The 15,814-nt window shown below is 41.0% G+C and overlaps 1 protein-coding gene across 12 annotated transcripts in view; it reads right to left on the reverse strand.

Moving 5' to 3' along the window:
- Positions 1-15,814, reverse strand: part of CUX1 (cut like homeobox 1) — a 272,878-nt gene that overhangs the window by 210,040 nt on the left and 47,024 nt on the right. For all 12 annotated transcript variants that reach the window (XM_074556863.1, XM_074556862.1, XM_074556857.1 and 9 more), the window contains exon 2: positions 12,979-13,089. In XM_074556863.1, coding sequence (XP_074412964.1) covers positions 12,979-13,089 — 111 coding nt within the window. The remainder of the gene's footprint in view (positions 1-12,978; positions 13,090-15,814) is intronic.

Here is a 15,814-nt window from a genome sequence, read left to right on the forward strand (position 1 = left end):
TCATCCCCAGGTTCTGGAGGTTTAAAGAAACCATTGAAGGCACTTGCTGACAGGTCACAACAGCTCTCCATCAGTCTCCAACAAAAACAGATGAGTAAGAACATCTGGGTAGAGGTTTGGACTCTTTTTTTATTAATAACTGCTTTATATTCAAGGTACCTGCACTTTCCCATGTACATTTTTGAAGGGATGGTACAAAGTTACTCCTCTTGCTCCCTCAAATTCCAGCTACAGGGATTTTTCAGGCTGTGAGTACAATGAAATAACAAATAAATCATCAGAAAACAAACCAGCAAGGCTGCAGTGATGCTTGCTCTTTGCTGTGTCCCCAGTTTTGGGGCGGGCAGGACATCCCAGCAGTGGCTCTGATCCCCTTGGGATGCACTGGGATCATCTCCTTGCATTTTACCCCTCCCTGGAGCTTTCAGGGAGTGAGGATGGAGGGAAAGGAGCTGCCAGACACCCCTGCAGCTGATGAGCAGCAGCCACCCAAGAGGTGCCTGCATGATTTTGTGTATAGAGAGCTTGTAAAGCACTTTGGGAAGCTGAGGGATGAAAAGGACTATATAAATGTAAGATATTATTATTATTAAACCAGTGATCTGACAAGAAGAGACAGCTCTTCAAATCTCTACAACAGCTTGAGCTGAAGAGATCAGGGAGTCCAATTTGAAAAAATAATAATTTGAAACGAATTGGAGGATTAGAAGTGGCAGCTCTTTTGTGGATTCTCCATGGCAGGTAAATTTAGTAGGCTACTTTAATTTTGCATCGTTTTAACTCCTGGCAATGTCCTGTGCATTGAATCTGACAGAGAGACAGAGTGTTTGAAGCTGTCGTGGCTACATTTTAGTCTCCCAATTTTACAATCAGTGTTTGAATCTGCTACTACAACTCTGGGTACAGAGATCAGAGGCTTATCAAAGAGGCATCCATTTCAAAGACAAGCAGCAGCTTTGACTTCATTCCTTCAATGCTTAAAATTCCTGAAAAAGCAGATGAGCATACCACAAAACAGGTCTGAAGGAAATCTCTCTATCGGCTCTAAACCTATTTCAGTATTAATTTTTTAAGGATCTATTTTGGTCTCAAGTAAAATGAGTGTGTTTAGCAGAGATAATCCTCTCAACAGGTGAGCTTAATATATGCCTTTTCCTGTGACTGACTGAAAGAACATTTTAAACTTATTGCTTTTTCAAGCATTAATTGAAGAACTACTTCAACCAGTTAGCTGATTTTGTTGAAATCTTTTTTTAGACTAATAATGTCTTCCCTTTCCTAACAAAGCAGCACTTCATTTCTTTATTGCTGCCCTCATTTTACCTGCATGGATGAACCAAGGGCACTGTGGGAAGCAACATATGCACTTTGCAATAAGATGCCAGGGCTTAAAGGTGCATCACACACTGGAGTGCTGCTCTCCACATCCAGCTCTTGGTTTGAAGCTGAGTTGCAGCGTTCCCATGAGTGATGATATGGAAGTGATATGGAAGCTGGGTGATTTTCTACCTTCTGATCTCACACACGCTGCCTATCACTCCCTGGAACCAAGTGCCTGGATGAGTTTTGCTAGAAAGCAAAAAAAGTGATTTGGGAATCTGATGCCAGTTCCTGCAGCTCAGCACTGCCCAGCCCAGGGAGGCCCTGAAAAGCTCATGAGGGAGCAGGGGATGGTTCCTCACAGCCAATGGACAATTTCCCAAAAAGCAGTGGATATATTTTCAATGGATAGAGCTTCCCAAGGAGCAAGGGATGATGTTTGCAGACAGTCAAACATCCAGGCATTGCAGGCAGGATAACCTGGTTCTGCCAGGTGTGGGAACCCAGAACATCCCTCTGGGTGTCCAGGATGGCCAAGATCACTGCCAGGGGCTCAGAGCCCAAAACACCCGTGGGTTTGATTATGACCCGTGGAGCAAATTACCAACCTTAAATGAAGATTAGCAAGCCACAACAGTTTAAGTAGAATAATAGTGAAGTTATCACAGGGTGGAAAAGTAGATTTTGGGGTTTTTGGTATGGGGGTTCAGGAGGCAAGATGGAGGGAACTGGGCATGTCCAGCCTTTCTCCTTCTTCTTCTTGGCCTCCATCTTCTGCTGTGATGGTGGCACTTACAGATTGGTTTAGAGTAGAAGCTCACTGTCTAACATAGGTGATAGGTATTGGGAAGGAACTGTAAATATTGCACACCTAGTTTTTAGTATAAAGACATAACACCGCCCTGGGGCAGGCAGAGTGCCTGAACTGTCCTGCTGGACAGACCTCAGCAGGGCAGCAGAAAAACTTTTATAGATAAGATTCAATAAACAACCTTGAGACTGAGAAATGAAGAGCTCTGACTCCTTCAAGTGCCAGGCTGGGAAAAGAGACTTTTAACATTTCTTGGGGGTCACTCTGACGAGCTAAAGATTCCCACAGCCAGGCAGGGCAGGTGAGGGCAGCCCCAAACCCACCTCTGGCTTCTTGTTTTCACTCAGTGCTGCTGCCTGACCCACCCCAGCCCTTCAGCACCTCATCAGCAGGAATTAGGGGCAAAAGGGATAATCAGCAACAGGTTAATTTGTCTGCTGAAGGCCTGGGAGATGTGGCACTGGGTGCAGCACAATCCCAGCTTGAAAGGAGCCGCTGTGGTGCCAGGGAAGGCATTAAAGCTGCCTTTGAAAGCCATGGCTGTGCCAGCAGCCTCGGCACAGCTCCCCTGCAGGTGTGGACATGCCCCAAAGTGCACACAAAGTGCTCAAGAGTTGGGCTCAAATGGCTTCTGCCAAACAGGACTCGGGGTTTGAACACTTTGGGGCGTTTTTGAGAGCGCTCCCAGCACCCTCCTGCCCAGGATGAAAGGTTTGGATTAAAAGCAGCTTTGGACCTGCAGAATGTTTGCAGGATGGTTTCCTCAGAGCAGCTCATCTATCAGCATTCAGCCCAGCAACACAAGTTTCTTTTGCAATATTTTATTAAAAGGTCCTTAGTGCCCACACACACACAAACACTGACAAACCTGAGATATGCTTCAAAACAATTTAAATTACTGGTTTTACCCAGTAGGAAACAAAGCACATAGAAAACCACAGGAAAAGCTTTTTAAGAGATGTGATGGTGCTGGATCTACCATCCAATTCCACACTGCTTTCACTTAGGAACTGAACATTTTTCACTGCTTTCTCCATTTCAGAGAACCACAAGAAAACCATTTTGGGGCAGAAGTGTCTCAAGTTTGGGTCCTTTAACAGCTTTAATCTGAATAAGTAATAATATCAGAATCATGGGATGGGTTGGGTTGTAAGGGACATAAAAACTCATCCAGTTTCAGAGAAACCTTCCATTATCTAGGTTGTTCCAACCCATCAAACCTTGGACACCTCCAGGGATGGGAACACAGCCCCAGTGTCCCTGGGTGACAAGAATGAAGAATTCTGTCCCAGGGTATCCCCAGAGCTCACTCCCAACTCCTCATCCTTCCTGCTCAACACTGCCCTAGTGCTGCTGCTTCTGCACAAAAACTTCCTTTTTAAAAAGTCACGGGGTGTTCAATAGATAAATAACCACCTCTGTACTTAAAAAGTGCAGAACTGTGGCCATAAATAAGCATTAGTGCTTCAAAAATTGTGAAACCACAGCTTTATGGTTTTAAACAGAGACAAGGTGGAATCCTGAATAGCGGCAATGTATTTCAGATGAAAGCTTTCAAGGAGATGAGGAATAGTTACAGGAGCTGGAACCTGAGTAACTACAGTTGCATTAAATTATTCCATCTGCAAGTCCATTAAAAATTGTTAATGGTTTTGTATGGCTTTTATATTTATTGGGTGGGTTTATTCCTATGTGAGTCATACATATTTATTACCACAGGCCAGATAATGGTTATTAATAAAACTTCTTTTATTTGCATACTGTCTTGATGCTGCCCTAAATATTTACAGCTGGTCTATAAAATATAAAGAATCCTCAAAAATTCTAAATAGCACCAGAGATGCATCACAACTTTGCTTTTTGTACTTTATTACTTTTTCTGTGTTTTGCTTTTTCAAAACTGGAAAAAAACCCTCAGCCTGGTAAATCCATTTCTTTTCTCAAGTCAAAAAAAGCACTAATTCTTTCAAAGCTTTAAAGCAGTATTTGTGTGGAGGAAGTGAGAAAAGATCCAAAGTTAAAGCAGGCTGGTTTTTTTATAATTAAGAAAATACATATATTTCTACACATAATTATGAACAGTAACAAAAGCTCAGTATTAAAATAGGTCCACTGAATCCCTGGAATTGTGCCTGCCAACTAAAACACCTACTATGAATTTAGTAATGGGTTATGCAAACATAAATTACAAGGCCAGACGTTTTAAAAGGAAAAAAAGGTGATTTATTGTCACACTGGAGACACGGCAGGATAGAAGCACAATTTCATTTTTCCATATATTCATCAACACTGCAGATGTGTTAATGCAAAAAGAATTCCAAAATAAAAATGACTCTCAACTGCTCTAATTCTCATCTGTCATTTAATTTACTTTAAAATTGTTACCAGGAAGCATTTTTTTTTTGTTTTAAGCAAGCAAAACACACTCAAAATTCCTGGAAGAAAATAGGTTTTAAGAGAATTTTATAGACATTTCTCCCCTTAAAAATCAACTTCATCTAAAACTGACAACAACAGACTGGCCCTGCAGAAACTTGGGGCAATTGGGAGGGTGTTTAATAGAAAAATAGAAAAGCTTCAAACTATCACTTGTACTTTGAGGATTTGGTTTGTGAGTATTTTTACTCCCCATATTAATAGTTTCTGGTTTTCTTTCAAGCAGATCCAACTATTCACTTATCCACTGTCAGAGCAGCAAGAATCTCTCCTAACTGGCAACTCCTAACTCTGTTAACAGAGTTATTTGTGACAATGTTGTGATTTTAATGGGAACAACATGTTCCTTTAATTACACCTGAGTCACTTTGAGGTGGTGCAGATGAGCTGAGGCTTACAGACAAAACAAAAAAAATAAAAATACTAATTGAAGACGTTTAATTATTTCTTCGCTTGGTAAATACACATAGGAAGGAAGAGCAGAGATACTGATGCCTGTTATTTTTATAACTCTTGAAAATAAGGCAAAGTACTGAAAATAAGGCAAAGTATTGAAAATAAGGCAAAGTATTTTTATAAATCTTGAAAATAAGGCAAACTTATTGAGTTATCATTGTTCAGAGGAAATTTAGGAACTGAAGTTCAGAGTTGCTTTGTGATCTCCATTTAAATTCTAAGTTTTACCTAAAATAGAAAGTAAGAATGGCTGGTAATTGTTGGTACCATAGTGAGAAAAGTTTCCAGTATTTCAATTATTTTTATAACTCTTGAAAATAAATCAAACTTAATGACTTATTATTGTTCAGAGGAAATTTAGGAACTGAACTTCAGATTTGCTCTGTGAGTGATCTCCATATAAATTCCAAGTTTTATACTTAGTTTACCTAAAATAGACAGTAAGAATAGCTGGTAATTGTTGGTACCACAGTGAGAAAACTCTCCATTATTTCAGCTAAAAAAATGACAATATTTTCCCTTAAAAGCCAGTCAATGATACATCAATAAATCAGGTTATATCTTAATGCACACCACACAAAGTCCAGCCATCCTGCAGGAGGAAGGATGACAGATGCTTTGTCAGACACAGGTTTTTTTCCTTGAGTTGTGACCTTGGAAAGGTTTCTCCTCTTCCAGCCCCCCAAGCCTCCCCTGCTCTGGCCACTTTCCAGCTGGGTCAGCCCTGCACGGTTCAGGCACGGGCGAGAACAGCCAGGAGAAAGAAAAAGAAAAAACAAACTGTTTGCTTTGCCTCCTTTCAGCCCCGGCGACGGCAGAACCTCACTGCAGCATCAAAGGCTTAACAAGAGAGATCAGCTTGTAAATATTTGCTTACAAGTGTGTCCCTTTGTAAACCACAGTAATGCCCCAAATATCCCTTTTTTCTCCTTTTCTGCAATGGAAAATGCTGCACCCTTGGCATTGCTGAAATCCAGTACCTGCAGCCAAGGCTGGGAGAAGAAAAGTGAATTTTTCAGCCCTCAAGAATGCTCAAATGAAAGAAATCTGCATTACTAACAGCAAGTGACTTCAGAGGAATTAATTTGCTCAATTACTCCAATGAGTTTGGTTGCATCAGATGTGTCCCCCTCTTGAGTATTTTTGGAGCTCCTGAATTAAGTAATTGCCTATATATTTTCAGATTTACAAAAAGACTTTTGAGGTAAATGTGTTGCAGAAAATTGATTTAAGGGTATCTTGAAAGCAAATGGAGTAAGAGTAACTCAAAGTGGTCTAGGTCATGTGGCTTCAGAAAATGCTTTAAATTAAACTTCTCTGCCTAAAAACACAACACAATCATGACTTCTGCAGGTCAGGGAAACTCCTTTCCTGGGCTTCAGACCTTTCCAAATGGAGTCTGAAAAATCAAACTGTGAAATCCTACGTAGCAATAATCCCCAAAATATGGCCTCATTTGCTAAAAGGACTTCCTCAAGCCATGTTATTCCAAAATAAATTGCACAGATTCTGCTGCCACCCTGCCCTGCTGGGAACAGCACAAGTTAAGACAATAAAGACAATTATTAAAAAAAAAATAAATTAATGAAGTTTACTGAGTGTAAAATGTAAGAATGGTCAATGGAGGTCAGTTTTAGAAGAATCCTAGAAAAATACAACTGTGAATTTTATTTTAGTGTCCTCTCACTTCCAATAAAAAGGTAGCAAGAGATCATAATATAGAAATAGATGTTAGAAACAGTGATGGGTTTCCTGTGAACAAAGAGATTATGCTAAAGTGAAATATGTATTAAATAATCCATCCAGGATAAGGCCGGACCTGATTTAACCCCTCTGACTCCACAAGACTGGTGTTTAGATCACATTTAAAGATATGGAAATAGATTTTATTACTTTTCTGGAGAAGTCACACAATAATAATGATATATTTCTCCATTTAGCTTTTGAAATACCAAGCCCATGTAGTACAAATTATCATAAAAAGAATTTACCTGGCAAACAAAGCTCTTAAGAATAAAAATGTGAGTAGGAAGGACATGGCACCTAAATATTATCCTAAAAGAGAGGAATTCATCAAAGGGGGAAAAAAGAGAACACTGGGAAAATAAGGGGGAAAAAAAGAATAAAATGGAAAGAAGGAAAAAAAAAACAAGAGGAGGAAAGTGGGAAAAGGAAAAAGGAGGGGGGGAAGGAAAAAAGAAAACAATAAAAGGAGTGGAACAACCCAGCTGTAGATGGCAGCAAATCAATATTCACCCCCTGTACACAGACACTGAGAACATCAATTATCCTCAGACAGACTGTGTGTTTTCAGTAGATTTTGTTATCATTTCCACTTTGTCACACAGACTAGACCAAAGTTGACTGAGCAAAGTCTCTGGGAATCAACATTACCCACAATTCTGAACATCCTGCTCTCATTTCAGAAACTAATTCAAGCAGCAGAATTATTTAAATTTTTTTTTACCCTTAATTATATTATATTTTGCTGTAGAGACTGGCTGTTTCAATAGAATAGTCTAGAAACACTGAGGACAAAGAATTTAAGAATTTTGCACTTTGAAAATCTGAGCCCTTCCATAATAACTAATTTCCTTTAGTTCTTTATGACTTATAATTATAATTTTTTAGAAGCTTGTGGATCTTAAAGATATGCATTGCTTTGATACACAACATGATGAATAAAACCATTATTTGTGTAACAGGAGACTTCACAGGCATCTTTCTTTCTCTTTGGGGTACTGCAGAGCTGTGATGGAGCAGGATGGGGATGGTTTGGGTGACACTGATGGAAAACAGCTTTGATGCAGGCAGGTAAATGTCATTTATTTGAGGTTAACCAATGGCTTGGGTCAGCAGGTTGCCCCTCCACACAGTCAGTGTCCAGGTATTATTTTGTTTTCTAGCACTTTGCCATATTCCATTTTCCAGAGCATCTTTGTTTGAGAATTTATGTTTCTGTGCTTAGAGGTTCTCCCATATCCCTCCCTAACTCTGCCCACTGAACTTTTCATCAGCTTTACAGGATTCAGGTGGGAATTTGGGCATTTAAAGGTAATCTTGACTTTCTCAATCTCACCAGCTGAATTAATTTACAACCCAGAAACTGCAAAGGGCAAAACCAGTGAGGAATCACCTGTCCAATTTATTATTTTATCCATCAGGATAAAAACCAGAGCCCACAGCAACAGGGCAAGCTCCTGTCTCTAATTCTGGCACCTCACACCTGCCTGATTTTGTACAACTCATCATCTCCCATTACAAAATGAGTTGCTTATTTCATTTCCCAAGAGCAGCTGACCCCAGGCTGAGCTTTTGTCTTGTGACCCCTGTAATAACCCCACAGCTCAATATTACCTGGCTTACCTGGCCAAATCCTAGAGAAAAGCAAGAGTTGGAGAGTTACAGCTTAAACAGGCTTAAAAGTGAAAGTATCAGATAAGCTTTTCAGTGTTTAAAACAGAAATAAGTAAGCAAAAAGTGGTTACTGAACTAAGAATCTGGGTAAAAACAAGCAACATTAGGAACTACCTACACTTCATGCTAAAAATTATTAACCTGTGCACCTGGAATTATTTAGAGACTAAAAAAACCCCAATTCTCAAAGATGGTAATTCAAACATTCTGTTATTCACACCAGAATTGACATATGAGGACAGGATTAAATAAAACAAGAATTTCACAGAGGTTAAAATACCCCAGAAATACCACAGTTGGTCACAACAGTTCAGGATTTGTCACTGTAAGAAAATAATCATCTGATGGAGGCTGGCAATTCACATGATATATTTGGAGATGTCTTCCAAGTAACAGTCATGTAAAATTGATGTTTCAAGTAATCTCCTGACCAGACTCAGCCTTCCACAGTAGCTGCTCAGGGGGAAACAAATTGAGACTGAAAATACTCCAAAACATCTACGAGCAGCAGGTCTGACGTGACCTCCTAAAAGGTGTGAGGAGGTAAAGAGCATTTTTGCAATAACAGGTTAAGAACCCTTTCAGAAAAAGTTTCTGCACAACCACTGCTGAATTTTCTGTTCATGTAAAGTTCCCAAAAAACATGAGATCCTTCTTCCCAGAGTCATCTCCCAGTATGCCAAGACAGAAATAGTATTTTAACATTTTTAAATACCAAAAGCCCTAGGGACATTCCTCCAAACATGAAAACATTGTATTGCTTTTTTTGCAGCAATTTGATAATTTGCAAAGAAGGCAGAAATGACCCAAAAAGATCTGTCACAACTTTTAAAGGAAAAAGAAACAGAAGTATCCTCAACTTCATTAGGGATTTTTGGAATCCTTTTGTGCTGCACAGGAGATAACTTTCAAGGGGATATTATGGAAAATCTAGAGGCAACAATAAATAGGAAAGTCAAGGCAATCCACACTTGTCTCCTGATTTATGGTGGGACTGGCAAGGGCAGAGGAAAAGAGATGCTGGCACAGCCCAAACCAGGGATGCAGGCAGGGTGAAACACAAAATGGAAAGTACATTTCTGAAACAAATTGCTACATTGAACAATTCCATCTTTGTGGCTTTGTTTCTTCTTTTAATGCCAAGAAAGTTGTTACTTCATTGTGGAAGCTGAAATTGAGCTGTACACTGGGTTTTTTATCTATCTGAAGAACATTCTGCATCCAGGCTGGTTTTCTCCCACAGAACTCTTTCGTTATGGCAAAGAGCACATTGGATGTTTTAGGAAGTTAAATGTATCAGTTTGGAGATGCCAGTGTCCCCCCCGTGCATTCCCTGCCCACCTCAAGGATGTTTCCAGACAAAGCTGCAGTTCCCCATCCCTCCTCCTGATTTCCAACTGCCCCCAAAACTGCTGAAGTTTTGAGAAATGTTCACAGACCTCTCTGCTTTTGGGGAGTGCAAAACACAGCTGAAGGTGAACACACACTGCCCAAGCTGTGAGTTTTGTGTGGGGAGGAAATCCAGGGCAGTTTTCCAGCTGGACACCCCCATCCACCACAGCAAATCCCTTGGACAGGACAGACCTTCACATCTGAGCTCCCTCCATACCCTTGGGGACAAAATCTACATCTCAGGTTGGCTGCAGCTGCCTGTTCCTACAGCTCAGATACTTCCTTCTAATTCTTTGATCCCTTTTTCACTCTTAGTCAGAGGAAGCAGAAGTTGTTCTTGAGAAACAAAGCTGCAGAAGAGCACCATGGCAGGGAAGGCAGACAAAGAACCCAAAAAATTCATGCAAGGTTCTAAAGGAATGTGGTTTCATAGGGGTCCCAGGACAAAGATGAGGATGTAGAACCTAGCAGAGATCCCAATTTCCTCAAACACTGGGAATGTTCAGTGTTGTTTCTGAATAAATAAAGCTCATGTATTCTGGAAGAGAATAGAGGCTACAAAATTGTATTTTGTAAAATAATATTTAAAATCTTCCCATCAAATGATTTAACTTCTGTATCTTCCTTACTAGAAAGGACTAATTGCTTATCATTTCCCACTATATCTCTTAAAGTAATTACAAGAGGATCTGTTTGAGTCTGTACATTCATCTCCCACTGAGTTACCAGTGTTCTCTCACAATGCACTTTAAAGTGTAGGGTCTTGGGGGCTTTTGTCTGTTGCTCCCCTTGTGCTCCACAGAAACAAAACTGGCTTAAAGAAATTCTCCTGAAACCTGTAACATGCCATTGGATGGGGACTGGCAGCTACAGTGAAGAATTTGTCATTTTACTTATAGGAAAAAAAAGAAAGCAGCAGGAAACAAGTTAGGTTTTGCAGTATGAACTTAAGCTTCTAGCAAACAATTGAAAATATGGCCCCAGAACTCCGCATATTTTCTGGATTCTGTACAATTTCCTATACTCTCCATATTCTTTCACTTCTCTCCTTCCTTTCCAACAGTTTGCAAAGGGAATCTCACCCTCTCGCAGCCCCCGAACTCATCTTCAAATTCTTTTACATCTTTTAAAAAGTCCTGTACTCCCCAAATTCTCTTTTCTTCAAAAAGAACTGATTTCTGCCCTATAAAACCTCCTCAGGGCACCAAATAAACAACACTAACTCTTCCCTAGGAGTCCCTCCTGCTCCCCCCATCTGGGTCAGCACCCCCAGGATGTTCAGTGATGGAATGGAGATTGTGCTGAGATGTAATGGACATGAGATGAGGAGGGAGGAGTGAGGGAAGGAGCAGCCCTGGTTTGAAGAAGCCTTTCCATGGCCACAGCCTCAAACCATGAGGGCCTTGGGGGGTTAAAGCTGATTTCTGCAGAGCCTCCTGCCCTCCAGGGACTGCCCAGAGCCTGGGGGAGCCCTGCACCCAAAGCCCTGCTCCAACACCAAACCATCCACGTTTTCCCTGCCAGGCTCTCACCCTGCTGGTACTTTCCCTTCTCCCCTCAGATCCCACACAAATGCACTTCCACTCCTTGCCAGGCTCTACAAGCCTTTTCCAAAGCACAGCTGTCCACTCTCCTTAAATCCCCACAAGTCCTGGCACTTTCACCTTCTCAGCCTTAAGATGAATGAGAATCTGAGGTGCCAAGGGATTTGCAGACAAGTCCTGCTCTGCTCTCTGGGGTGTTTATGTAAGCCCAGAGAAATGCCCTGGGTGTGACAGAGCCATCACCAAGAAAAACCCTGGGGCCTGCCACAGAGAGGCAGAGCAGGACAGACCCCAAAGAGCTGGATCTCAGTGAGCAAGACAGACCCCAAAAAACCTCTGGATCCCAGGGATCAGTGTCTGTGAGCAGATAAACCCTAAACAACTGGATCCCAGTGAGCAGGACAGACCCCAAACAGACCCCTAGACCCAGGGATCAGTGTCTGTGAGCAGATAAACCCCAAACAACTGGATCCCAATGAGCAGGACAGACCCCAAAAAAAACCCTGGATCCCAAGGATCAGTGTCTGTGAGCAGATAAATTGCAAACAACTGGATCCCAATGAGCAGGACAGACCCCAAAAAACCTCTGGATCCCAGGGATCAGTGTCTCTGAGCAGATAAACCCCAAAGAGCTGGATCCCAGTGAGCAGGAAAAACCCCTGGATCCCAGGGATCAGTGTTTGTGAGCAGATAAACCCCAAAGATCTGGATCCCAATGAGCAGGACAGACCCCAAAGATCTGCACCCCCAGGATGCAGGGCAGCATCTGCTGCTGGAGAAGCAGCACTGAAGGTTGGGAGAGCTGCCTGCTGCTTCCCTCCCAGGAAGAGCCTTGGAAGGAGTTGGTGCTGGCAGATCAGTTTATCTGGAACTGGCTTTGAAATGCCACAACATTCCTGGATGAACAGATTGCTGGCAATCAGCAGGGGAAAAAAATACCCAAATCCACAAAACAAACAGAGGAGGCAGCCAGCCCTGAGCACTGCTCTGCTTTCAGCAGGGAACCAAGTGAGATTATCTGTGGGTTTGAGGTGGCTGCTCATGAGGAGCTGAAGCACTCCCAGTTTCTCACAGATCACATTCAGCTCTCCCAGTTTCCCCACTGGTTTTGCCCCACACCTGTGCTCCATGCACGTCCTCCCAGGGGAGCTTGGCTCAGCCCTGACCTTGTTGTGTTTCCAGTGAAATCAACAGTGAAACTTAATGTGATTTTTGATGGAAAAATGAGCATCTTTGAAGTTATGCCCTTGATATAGATTTATTTAGGCAGCAAAATGTCACTTTCTACATCCAAGTGCTCCGAGAGTTTGGATTGGTGAACAATTTTTTTTTGCAATTCTCCAGGTTTTACATTATTATATAATTTAGAGCAAGCCTGCTTGAAGGCCAGTGCTGATGCTTCCTCTAAAAACATCAATCCACATTTCATTATTTGCAGAATGCAAAAGCTCCCTGATGAGGAAAACATCAGATATAAGCAGATAAGGCCCTGGCAATAAATACAAGAAAATTATAGAAATAAATCATTAAGAAATCATCACTTGCACATAACTAAGCCCACCTACTACTACAGCAAGAGACTGGGACAGATTTTCTCCTTACCTCTGGAGTGTTTTTCTTGAACTCACGACTTTGCTCAATGAGTTTTTTCCTGGACTGCTCACTTTCATCTTGCCGGTTCGCCAATATTGTTGCTGTGGTATCGAGCTCCCTCTGTAAAGGAAAAATAAACAAACAAAATAAACAAAACACCAAAAAAACTCCCAAACAAACAAAAAAAAAAAGAAAAAAAAAAAGAAATTCAGTCAGAGCTCTGCTTGTTACAGAAATAAAAAAAAAAAATCCCAAAAGCCCTCATACATACACCATGTTATTGGGAATTTGGAGATGGAAAGGCTGGGGAGCAGCACAGAACAAGCACCAAGCTTCCAGAGATCTGACCTCATGAACAACAGCAAATAAAGGGCTACAGCCATCTGGATTCCATCTTGCAACCAAACATCACCCTTTTTCTCAAAACTGTTCATGGCTCCACCCCAGCATCACACAGCACAGGAGCAATGGCACACAATGCACACCTCCTAATAAATGCCCAAGTCCAGTGAAGATTACACATCTTGGACATATTCAAACCAGGTTTATTTTCACCTGCCTGCTCTTTTTAAAGACACTGATTTTTCCTATTTTGAGTTATTCTACTATAAAAATTTATTAATTGAAATATTGGTTAACCTTATACTTAAATCTGGACTGGTTACACCTCAGTCACTCTTAATTTCCTATGACATGCTGTATATAATTCCATATATTCCATTGTGTGTGTATATATATATATATTCTCCACTGCCACTGCAGTGCCCTTTTCCATTTAAGTCTTGTCTTATTTGAATACAAAATTATCTTTTTGCAATCTATTCCTCCAAGGCATTAGCAGGTATGTCCATTTCTTCTCCAAAACATATCTTTTTTTAAGATGAATGCCAGAGTATTTTCCAACAGTTTCTGCTGAGCTGAAGCACAGCTCCCACTGCTTTCCAGCTTTTTCCAAGTGTTTTATCCCCATCCCAATTCCTCCACTCAGTGCTGTGCCTCCAAATGTCACCAGAATAGATTGAACGGGTCACTTATCAGTGCATAAACCAACAACACTCAATCCTCAGTGTCACTCTGTGCCTCTTCTGCAGTATTTCCACATAAAATGAGAAAAAAAAGGCAAACCTCTCCATTCAGCCACAGACATTGTTCCCCAAGTCACTGGGAGAATCAAGATTTCATAAAAGAAATTTGGCACTGTTTTATCCTCTTATTAATTCAAAAAGAGAAAAACCTGGCTGTGAGAAAAGTTCATGGAAAGTGAGAACATGTTAGAGCACGAGTACCTTCACCTCATCCCTCCAACCTGCCTGCAGAACTCCCAATATTCTCCAGTTTTCTACCAGAAACTTGCCATATTTCTGAAAAAACTCATGTTTCTGTTCATAACTCAACCACCTGTAAGGGACCAACAGCACAAGCCTGGGACCTCCTGTCAGCTCTAACACCACACTAGGTGGGCAAGTTGCTGACTTGTTACTTGATACAAATACTACTGTCTAAATATTCTGAAAAAGCCTAATTCCTAATTTTGGATACATTTTTGAATGGGTAAATCCTGGATGGATGGACGTCTCTTACGGAACTCCACAGTTTGACCTTTGGATGGAAAATAATAAACCTTTTGAGCTCCCAACTCAAGAGGACCAATATTTTTTCCCCCTTTAGGTTTATTAGCAAAAAATTAACATTTTTTTAATAAATATGTGGACCATAGTTATCCTAATCCTTGGAAACCAGCTCAATATGACAAATGGATTTGAAGCCAAGCAGCGTGCTGGAACCAGTGACCTAAATATTGTCACTGAAATGCTTAAAAATCCTTCTTTATCTGACTTTGGGTAAAGAAACAGGGCAATATGTCCACCAGATCTTGGTTTGGAATTCTGTAACATATGTGAAATCTATTGCAGAAAAGTGGGAAATACTTAACAGTTGGATAAACCACATTTGAAATTCATCCCAGCTAAGTTTATGCAAGAAAAAAGAGCAACAGAAACCAATGTGGTTAAGCAGAACTATAAAGAGCAATATAACGGCTAAGCAGAAGGCTTTTAAAAAATATAAACAATCTGGTACGGCCAGAAACTTGGAAAACTATATTTAAAAAGGAAGCACACATTTAGAGCCAAGCAAAGAAAACACAAATCATGAAGTAAGAGGGAATTTCAGTGGAGCAAAGAACGAAGCGTTTGGTTTCTGATATCAATCCCTAGCAAGGAACCTGAGCAATGGAGGTTTTAAAGACCTGTGCTTCCAAGTTTAGAGACAAGAAAGAAAAAGAACTGGATAAAAAAGGAATAAATTCCGTGTTTTGTGCTACCATGAAGAGTCAGGGAGCAAATGACAAAGGGCTTTCTCACCTCACTGCCTGACTGATGCCAGAGCCACAGTGCACTTGCGCCAGGCTCCTTCCTTTACCCTCTGAATTCCTTCTGGGACAGGGCTGATCATTCCTCCCCACAGAACATTTCCTCCTGAGCCATATCAGGCACAGCTCACACTGCACTGAGCTCATTCTGGAGCTCCACATCTTGCACTGATGAGAAACTGAGAGTGGGAGATGCAATTGCAGCTGAGGAGCAGCAGGTATCCAACCCCATGGTCTGATACAAAAGAAGGTATTAAATCTTCAAGCCATGTCATAGGTAATAAGACCCAAATCAAAACTGTTTGGAAAATTGCTAATCTTTTCTTCCTTACTTTATCTGAACAGCCCACAATGCAAGTTTCATTTATTTAAACCTAATAATAGATACAGGATTAGCACCCACAAGGACTAATGGCAGATTTTTCATACTTTTGTGATTTAATCTTTAAAAAAAAATTAATGTGGCCAATGCAT

The sequence above is a fragment of the Zonotrichia albicollis genome, chromosome 22, assembly GCF_047830755.1.
Source record: "Zonotrichia albicollis isolate bZonAlb1 chromosome 22, bZonAlb1.hap1, whole genome shotgun sequence".
In the NCBI taxonomy this organism is placed as follows: Eukaryota; Metazoa; Chordata; class Aves; order Passeriformes; family Passerellidae; genus Zonotrichia; species Zonotrichia albicollis.